Genomic DNA, 10044 nt, shown 5'->3' with positions numbered 1-10044 from the left:
AGCCACTTGCCAGCTTCTAGAACGCCGCATTGCTTCGCTCCTTCCCTCAGCTACAAGATCCCCTCATCGCCACTCCACGCATCGGAAATGAACTTGAGGAAAACCGAAATGGCCAGGAGGAGTGGGGGCTTGTCGCCCTGGCGGTTCTGGTGTCTTTTCCCGGTGCTGTGGGGTGCACTGCAAGCCGCAGGTAGGGCGGTGCGCACGGAGGGAACGGTGGGAGGCCCGGGGGACGCGGTGGGGTGCGGGGCGGGGTGCGGGGTGCAGTGTGGGGCACAGGTCGCCGGCGAACGAGGGGATTAGCGTGGATCAACAGGTGGATGTCCCGAAGGCCTACTGTATTCAGAGCGGCACTTCTCCACACGGGGAGTGCGGGACTGCCTGGAAGAGTTTATCTGTAGGGATCATCTTCTTTAAGGCGCCCACGAGCGGTCCATGGGCTCCAGAACTTTCTGATCGTGGTCGCGCATTAGACGGACAGATGATTGCGGTATTGTGGACAAGGAGGCGAGTGGGACCCGGGGCTGGTGAATTATGGCCCCGGTGGGCACTCAGGATGAAGAGGAGGCGATGAATGACTTGTTCAGAAAGTGCCTTAAACACGGAGGAAATGCAGTAAACTTGGGCAACAGCGCCTCCGGTGGTTGGAATGAAGTGCTTGTCAGGACCAGGGCGCTTTAGTCCTGATCTGAGCAGAGAGGCCAAGCCGAGAATGGGAGACCATCTGAGCAGGGGTGTGCCAAGCCTTGGGCCCCAATGTGGGAGCAGGATAGGACAGAGGAAAGTGAAATTTGGTGCTGCTCATGGTGAGGAAGACCATAACCACGAGGAAGAGGAGGAGGGAACAAAAGCTTCAGGGAAGAATTCTGTAGGAGATAAACCTCTAAAAGAGCACAGAACTCACACCACATGCATCTCATGTTTAACACAGACTCTTGAGAACAGCAAGAGCCACATTGGGCGGCTGTCTTAGACCGGGTAGGTCTGTGCAAGTGTGCTCCATGTTGTTGCCCAGGTGATTAAATGCACCACAACCAGTTCTCACAATGTAGCCCCCTTTTCTTCAGAGATGCTTGCTTGCATCCAGAAATTGGGAAGGCACTGTCAGCAGAAATTTTAGAATGTCCTAGAAAATGAAATGGAATTGCCTGCCCATCTTAGACTGATGAAGTCAGCATAAGAGATGGCACAGATTGGATGGCTTGCACAGAAATGTGCTTTTGCCTGATCTGGAAATCATAGATACCCAGAAAAAATAAAAATATTGTGAAAGATGTTCTGTAGGAATTTATGTTACTGTTTTCCCTTAAATATATTGTGGATATAATTGTTGTATATTAAAAAACTCTATCCCGTAACAACTGATAAAGATACATTTCCAGGAGAGTTTGTTGACTTAATGTTTTAAATTTGCTTTGTAGAGAAAGGTACTCGTTGCTACTTCGCTGTTTTGAAATGTTGTACAATGTTGAATAATTTTACAAACACCTGTCCACAATGTGTACTTGATGTTGCATGATAGGTTTAGCATGATAACTCAGCACCAAAGCAGAGGGTTTCCATTCAAGATGAAGTAGCACAGGTCTGACAACTTTTCCATATTAACCCTTCATTTTCTTATGCCAGCTGAGATAGCATCCCCAGGATGGTTTGAGAGTGGGTTCACTTGGCAAGAACTGTGTACCAGTGATGCACCTTGGCTTTCATGGGGTGTTGTGGCTTTTTCAGAGCACCTGTGGTACCCTGACACTGGTTTGGCACTTGGTGCTGCTGAACACTTTTATCTATGCTCCCATGAAACTGTGTGTGCCAGCACTGGTATACTGCCATGTGGGATGTGTGGGCTGCTTATCATGTCCTTATGTTGGGATGAATCTATGTAGAGAAGTTCTGACATCAAAAGCCAGACACTGGGTATTGAATGTGAAGGCAGAAAACAAATCAAAAGGAAAAAGTTACTATTAAAATTTGGTTTTGGTCCCAGCATGATAGCCCATTGGCTAAATCTTCACCTAGCATTTGCCTGTTTCCCACATGGTAAATGGTTCATGTCTCGACTGATTCACTTCCCATCTGGCTCCCTAGTGTGGCCTGGGAAAAACAGTAGAGGATGGCCCAAGAGCTTAGGACTGTGCACCTGCCTGGGTGACCCAAAGGAGATTCTTGGTTTCTGCCTTCAGATTGGCTCAGCTGCTGTGAGCACTTACGGAATGACCTAGCACATGGAAGAGCTTTCTCACTGTCTCTTCTTCTCTCTGTATGTATTCCTATCTAATAAAAAATAATACAAATTACAAAAATTTTGCGTTTAATTCCTTCTGTGTCTTCACCAAATGACATTCCACACAGGCTCGGCAAATCTACATGAGGGGGTTTGTTGGGCATGTTTTAGCCTTAGTCTGTCCTGTGTTAGGGTATTGGCTGTGATGGATAAGACCACATGTGTACGGAAACTAAAGTGTACAAAAGTGTTGGAATTCATCACTTTTGCAATATGAGAAATAATCGCATATGGATATTGGCTCTGTGACATTCTGGTGCAGCCTGACCTGGCTACAATGAGTGGCACAATGCGCTAGGGCCTCAAGGTTTATAGCAGCATAAGTACAAGTTATGTTGAATACAAACTATCATGTGTATCTCACGAGATTGGGCTGCTATTCCATGACAGGGTAGTGCTGCCTAGATTGTCCCAATTCCTTTTGGAGAGGGAATCAATGGGTTTTGAAAAATACAAGCTGTCTAAAACAAGATAAAATGAAAGTAATGTTGTTTGTGTTTTACATTTTCTGTAATAGAAAGAGAATCCCAGCTGCCTTCTTTTTTTTTTTTTTAAGATTTATTTATTTATTGGAAAGTCAGTTATACAGAGAGAAGAAGAGACAGAGAGGAAGATCTTCTGTCCGATGATTCACTCCCCAAGTGAGCACAACGGCCGATACTATGCCGATCCGAAGCCAGGATCCAGAAACTTCTTCCGGGTATCCCACACAGGTGTAGGGTCCCAAGGCTTTAGGCTGTCCTCGACTGCTTTCTCAGGCCACAAGCAGGAAGCTAGAGGGGAAGTGGAGCTGCTGGGATTAGAGCCGACACCAATATGGGATCCTGGGGCATTCAAGGCAAGGACTTTAGCTGCTAGGCCAAGCTGCCAGGTCCTCAGCTGCCTTCTTTAGAGAAATTGCTGGGCTGCTTCCAGAACTCAAGGAAATCAGAGTGAAAGCCAAGCAGATTCCCTTGCAAGAGAAGGACAAAGCTGCTGCAGAGGCTTTCCTGTGTGTTAGGGAGGGACTGAAGGTGTCAGAGCAGGAATGACCAGAAGGCAGAGAGAACAAGTGGGCCCTCCTGTGATGCACAGCACTTGCTTAGCCCAGCTGAGAAGTTGTGCTGAGCTAGAAAGCAAGAGTGGTAAGGAAAGAGACAGAGAACATTGCATTGAGTTCTTTATTGAGAGACCTACAAGGTTGTCAGGTGTATATAATCTTTTCATTAACCTTTGCTGGCGAGCATGCTTACTGCTCAAAAAGCAATAAAAGCCAAAACGTGTTGATTCCTCAGAGGAGAAGCAGGCTGTGTTGCAAGGCCGCAGAGAGACCAGGTGACTGGAGTTGTCTGTGCCCACTCCTGGGAGTATGTTTAAGACAGATATCATCTCTTCACCCTACACACACACACACACACACACACACACACACACACACACACACACACGTGATAGAGCTTCTCATTTTCGTAATAATTGCACCCAGTGGAGCAGAGGAGGCCAAGAATGCAGCATGTGTTCACCCCACAACCCCAAACACTGTTTTCAAATTCCCTTGTTAAAACTTCTCATGAGACATAGCCACCAACCGCGCCCACCTCACCCTCCAGGCTCCCTGCTCTGAGGGGCTGTTCCTGCTGAAGGAGCCCTGCCTGGCTGCTGTCCTGTGAGCTTTCCCTTTGGCCCATCATCCTCTGCTCTTCCTCATATACGTCTGTGCTAGAAACTGCCCTCTTGCTGTGTTCATCGGCCTCATGCTTCACAGCGTGCAGCTAAAGATTCCGGGAACCAATAGGTTGCATGGGCCTGGATTTGAAGTTCTCCACATTGGAGCTGTAACAGGGCCATGGACAAAGAACCTGTGTCCTGAATCATTCCCTGTCCACTTCATGAAGTTGTGCATTTGTAGTTATGTGGTTCTGCTTGGAGTTGCAGGCGTGTTTGTGTCAAGGGTCTCTGTGTAACTGAGTTCTCCTGTTTCCACAGGATTTCGGGTGGAGATGGCAGGGAGGACTCAGACCGTGTTTCTCAACGACAACATCACCATCACCTGCAAGATCCCTGGTTCTCCCGCTCTGGACATCAGCACTGTGGGTGTTGTCTGGTTTGTGAGGAAAAAAGGATCAGAGGAGAAAGTTCCTGTGTTTGAGTATTATGGAGATCACGAGAAGGCATACCGAACTGGAGCCAACATCTCTCAGGAGAAGCTGATGAAGGGAGAGGCCTCACTGCACCTGCCAGCCATTCAGCTCAGTGATGCTGGAGAGTACTTCTGTAAGGTGGTGGTCACCCCTGAGATGGATGAGAAAAGTGTGCAGCTGGAAGTTGTGGGTGAGTGCCTGAGGGCAATGCCTGTGATCCCCTGGGGCTGCAGGTGCAGAGTGGGATGGATGTTAGAGGCTGGTCTGGGGACCCACCGTGGGCTAGAGAGCTGGGCTTTGGTGGGTGGTGAGATGACTCTGGGCAAGGTGTGAAGCCTCTGAATCTCGGTGCCCTTGCTAGAAACAAATGTGATGGCATCTGCCCAGGAGGAGTGGGGAGAGATGGCATGTTGGGAAGATGCAGGTGAAATGTTGGATGTGCCCCTGTCCATGACACATAGTGAGTGGAAGACAGCAATAGTGGTTATTGCATTATTCCCACTGGGTGTGGGTTGTCATTTTATCTGAGCAGGTTCCTTGGGGAGGCAGCTGGGAAAGAGAGGGTTGCTGGACTGTGGTCCCCTTCAATTTTTGTGCTTCCAAGTGAGTGACATAAACATTTAGCATCCTTGCACCTGGATTTCCCATTTCCAAAAAGGGATTCTTAGGAAGATGTTATGCAAGATGTGCAGTGGAGTGAGGTATGATGAAGCCTGACAGGACAGACACATCCCCAAATTCCATCTTGAGCTCCAGTGTGGTGTGTTACCCAGCAGTCTGGTGAATAGATGCTGGTGAGATGGGGAGAAAAGGAAACTCTTGCAGACAGTGACATGAAAAGTGTTTGAGCCCTTGTGGGGAACAGTAGGAAACGTCTTCAGATCAACTGAAATAGGAGGTCAGGGTTGTGCCTAGCAGTTAAGATGGCTGCTTGTGGGGTCCGTGTTGTGTCATGGTGTGTTGTGCCCCTGGCATCCCTTAAGGTTGCTGGTTTAGTGCAGCTGCACCTCTCCCAAAGTAGTTCCCTGCTCTTGTTCCTGGGAAAGCAGCCCAGTAGGCCTGAGTGCTGGGGCTCCTGCCATCCATGTGAGAGACCCAGGATGGAGGTCCTGGCTTGCAGCTTCAGCCTGGCTTAGTCCTGGTTTGTGTGTTTATCTGGGGACTTAGCAATGTATGGGAGCATGCATTCTCTCTCTTCTGTTACTTTGCCTTTCATATGCATATATACATAAATCGTTAGACATGTAGAATGGAATATTTTCATAAGCATTAAAATGGAGAGACTCGGAAGTGATGGTAAGTAAAATAGCCATCCACTCAGACATGCTGCTTGTTTCTCTCATATGTGAAGTTAAGAGCCCTGCACTTGGACAACAGAGCTGATGCTCCCTGGCTGCACTTAGTGGTAAGTGGCTGGGGCAGCGTGAGGTGAACGAGGACCAGTTGGCTTGAAGAGCACAGGTGGTTTCCTCCCATTTGAAGGCTGTATCTGAGGCAAGGTGTCCGTATTGTTGGTTCTTTTGAGTCTTCTTTCCTCTGGCCTTCTTCTCTCTCTGTCTTCCTTAGCAGGCTATGGTGTGTTTCTCTTATAGAGTCTGGGTGTGTCTAATATATATATGCGTGCGCACGTGTGTGTATGTGTGTAAGCTTAAAGGCTATATGTGTGTCTATATATTTCTCTCTATATTTTTATTTGCATGTGTGTTTAAATTTTTATTCATTTATTTGTGAGGCAGAGAGAAAAATAGAGAGAATGATATCTTACTAGTTGACTTTGAATTGTGTGATGCAGGCAGTAGGGCAGCTGGGAGCTGACTCAGTCCTCAACCCTATTGGGTTGAATGGACCCTGCCCTTGAACCATCACCACTGCCCCCTAGAGTCTGCAAAAGCAGATAACTGAAATCAGGGGTTGGTGCAGAGACTGAGCCTGAGTACCGTGGTGTGGGCACAGGCATTCTAACCTGCACCTGAACCACGAGACCGAATGTCCCCTTTGGCCATGTGTACAGGAATGTATGTCATTATTTTAATCTCAAAGTTCAGTTGATCACTGTTCTGTAGACAAGTAATTGATTTTTGTACATGGGCTTCTTATCTTGAGGCTGCTACTATCCTTACTAGTTCTCAAAGCCTTTTTTGTTTGTTTGTGGTTTTTTTTGGTTGAATCTTTGCGATTGCTGTCTATCAATCACATTATCTATGAACGAATATAGTTTCATCATGTTTTCAAGTCTGTGTACTTTTATGTTCCTATCCTATTTTGCTGGTCTGGAGTTCACTGCAATGTACTGCCTGCTCCTGAAATTTTTTACTTTCTTCCTCAGGATGTTGGCCATAGATTTTAGGTAAAGGTTCTTTATCAGCTTGAGGAATTTCTCTGATGCCGCACATTGTTCTTTGTTTTGTTTTGTTTTTGTCATATGGATGGATTGCTCTTGCCAAACAGTGATTCTGCCATCTCTAAGTGGAGCTGCCATCTGATCATGGTACATGGCCTTTGTATTCCCAGCCATCACAGGGGAGTCCAGCCATTCTGCAAGGGCAGGGCACACTTGTCATCCTCAGGACACACTTTGATGGATGGGGTGGTAAGCTTGCGTGCCTCTATGGGGATAGGGACAGGATTGTATCCAAATGCCCTGAAGAGAAGGGGTGGGCACGGGTCAAGAAGCAGCCTTGTCACATCCCTCCCAGCAGGACTAGATCTATTGTAAACGGTTTCCTGGTAGAAGCCAAGTAGTAGTCCTATGTTCTGTCCTGAGCCTGGACAGAACATAGGTCAGATCTTTAGTGCAACACAGCTGAGCTTCTGCAGAATCCCTCCAGCTGTTGTTGGTAGTGGGAGGGTAGTCATTGAACTCATCATGATTGCCCTGGTCATGACTGTGATGTTGTTGGGAATGACTCTGCTGGTGAAATGCATCTTCTTGGTTCCAGGGGAGTAAGGAAGGCAGAGATCCAGGGGTAGGCGGTCTGGGTGTGCCAGATGAGACCTTGGATGTTCCCAGAGGGAAGAAGGAATTGTTCTTGGGCATACGGGTATTTGTGGTGGCTTGTTGCAAGGAAGTGCATGCAGTGTGTGGGGGAGGCACATGGAGTGGGAATGTCCTGTGTGTGCATGTCTGCATGACTAAGCATGTGTGCTGACACTGGCTGTAGAAGCTTTTTTTTTTAATTTTGCCTGCAAACATCTTTTTTTTACTTTTTGTTTTAATTGATTACATTGCATCATGCGATACAGTTTTACAGGCACTGGGATTCCCCCCTCCCCTCCCCAAAATGTGCCCTCCCCACACTTCAATGCTTGATTCTTCATCTTGTTGCATTACCACAGGTCAAATTCAGTTGAGCTTTTTTCCCTTGCAAGCATACTGTAGAAGCTTTGAAGCTTTGTGTGGCCTGTGTATGTGGTGTTGCATCTTGCTGTGCATTTCTGACAAGGGTTGAACACACTGACATGTCAAGTTGCATGTGATAGGAATGGAATAGCTGTTCACCTGGTAGGGGAAAGGGAACAGAAACCACGTTGGACCTGGCAGTGGTTGTGTCATGTTTTGGCCTTTGCAAGTAGCTTCTTCTTAACATTATTCTCTTTCTTTTGCAGACCCTGTGAAGAACAATAGCTACGTGATTGTTTTACCTATTGTTGCAGTGCTGATTTTAGCTATAATTATTGTGGTTTACTGCATTCAGAAATGGTAAGGGACTGCTGAGCAGAGTTTAGCCCAGTCTTGAATTTGCACTAGGAGATCAGGGTCCCAGTCTAGAGTGCTGTTGACGAGTCCTCAGAATTGATGCGAGGGTGTTATACATGTGGGTGGTTTCCCTTGTGCTGGAGAAGAAGTGTTCCATGTGATTTCCATGTGGTGTTGGGGCTCTGGGAGGATGCAGTGGCAGCTGCCCTCTGTCTGTGTGCTGCACAGGCTCCCTGTGAACTGAATCTGAGCATGCCTTTTCTGGCCAGAACTTGTACCTGTATGTGTAGACCAATATGTGTAGACCTGTGTCTGCTGTTGTCACTCATTGTGGGCCTTATCAGAGAGAGGTTTTCCTTCCTGAAATTGCTTGTATTATGTTAATGTGTCAGTTGGCCTACTTACTACAGTCTTTCACTGACCTGCAGTCATTCATTTTTGTTTGACTGATGCTACATGTTTCCAAGTGTTGATGAGATGGTTCAGGATAGTGAAATTGCTCCCAACAAGGCATGGTTCTGTCATGCTGAAATGGTGAACAGGAGCTGACCAGCTCATTGGAAATGCTTCAGGGAAAGGGGAATGATGTGTTCTTACAGGTATAAGGCTGCTTATCTAAAGTCAGCGGACTGATTCCTGGGACCATTTCTGGTTGGAGCAAAGACAATAAGAGAGCAGGATGTAAAGCTGTTTTCAATTATTTGTAATTGATACATATTTCTGTCTTTCCCTGGTCCTGATATCCAGGCACAAACAGAAAAAACAGACATCCACTAGCATGACAAAGATTTATGAAGCCGTGGACCAGATCTGAGGCACGGGGTTTGTTGCTTGGAAAGCGAGCCATCCACATCTGTGTGCTCCTTCAAGTTCCGTTTGCTCTGCTCTCCATCCAGCTTCCTACTCATGCCCCAGAGAAAGCAGTGAATGATGACTAATGCCTGGGTCCCTATCACCTATCCAACCAATCTGGATGGAGTTCCTACCTCGGGGCTTTGATTCAGCACAGACCTCTGAATGTAGCCGTGTCACCTCGTAGTGCCTTCCATCATGGACTGCAGCCTTGACTGTATGCTCAATCCCATGACCTGCTTCATCCTATGCAATGAAACAGTAGTGGATGTGTGTCAGTCCCAGCCTAGACCTCAGGAGGCCATGTGCATTCATCCTTGGACTTCTGTGATGCATCTGGGCTTGAACAAGTGCCTAGTCCAAGCCTGACTGCTGGTGGAAAAGGGAGAGACCAGAAGCAGAGCCACATCATCCTGCTTGCTCTCAGGACACCAGCCTGGATCACTGGAAGCTCTGTAACAGCACTTGAACACCCTAGCTGTGGTCGGAGGAGCCTCAGAATCACCTCTCTCCACTGCAGCAGGAATATTTATCTCAAAATGTTTACGGTTTGTTTGTTAGGCAGCAAAACTCACTGATAGAGCTCCTTACTGATCCTTCTCTTAGGCAGTTGCCTCATAAATGTTTGAGGAAGTAGCAGATGGTGGCCCAATGCTTGGACTGCTGTACCCCTAGGGGAACTATGGAAGAAATTCCTGGTTCCTGGTTTCAGCTCAGATCATCTCTGGCCTTAGTTGCTATTTGGGCATTGAACCAACAGATGGCAGAGTTGTCTCTTTCTGCCATTCTTCATCTGTTAATCTGCCTTTTAAGTCACTTCAATAACTGTTGAAGAACAATTGGAATTGATGAAATGAAGTAAAGTATCAAGAAAGGTGCACCTAATCTGCACACCTAGCTTGCCAGATTGAGAATGACATAGTGCTGTAGTTTTAATGACACTGTGACTATTTTAAACTATCAGTGAGTGAAGATAAGCCAGTCTTCATTCGATTACTATTTATTCCATTGACTCTTTTTCTTGCTGGACTAACTTATTTAATTTGTTGAACTCGGTCATTTACCAACCAAATAAAGCTTAGAGTATAAGGTGA

At 46.9% G+C, this 10044-nt stretch overlaps 1 protein-coding gene across 1 annotated transcript; it reads left to right on the top strand.

Annotated features, from left to right (window-relative positions):
• Positions 1–11: 11 nt before the first annotated feature.
• Positions 12–9323, top strand: LOC121167644 (natural cytotoxicity triggering receptor 3 ligand 1-like). The gene is made up of 4 exons (XM_040997183.1): positions 12–190; positions 4247–4591; positions 8008–8101; positions 8846–9323. The coding sequence occupies exons 1-4, from the start codon at positions 88–90 to the stop codon at positions 8910–8912; spliced, it is 609 nt and encodes a 202-aa protein (XP_040853117.1). The 5' UTR covers positions 12–87; the 3' UTR covers positions 8913–9323.
• The last annotated feature ends 721 nt before the right edge of the window (positions 9324–10044 follow it).

This window comes from Ochotona curzoniae, unplaced genomic scaffold (genome assembly GCF_017591425.1).
Source record: "Ochotona curzoniae isolate NIBS_2020 unplaced genomic scaffold, NIBS_Ocur_1.0 patch408, whole genome shotgun sequence".
In the NCBI taxonomy this organism is placed as follows: domain Eukaryota; kingdom Metazoa; phylum Chordata; class Mammalia; order Lagomorpha; family Ochotonidae; genus Ochotona; species Ochotona curzoniae.
The sequence above is the reverse complement of the archived record's forward strand: the minus strand, read 5'-3'. Positions and strand labels throughout refer to the sequence as shown.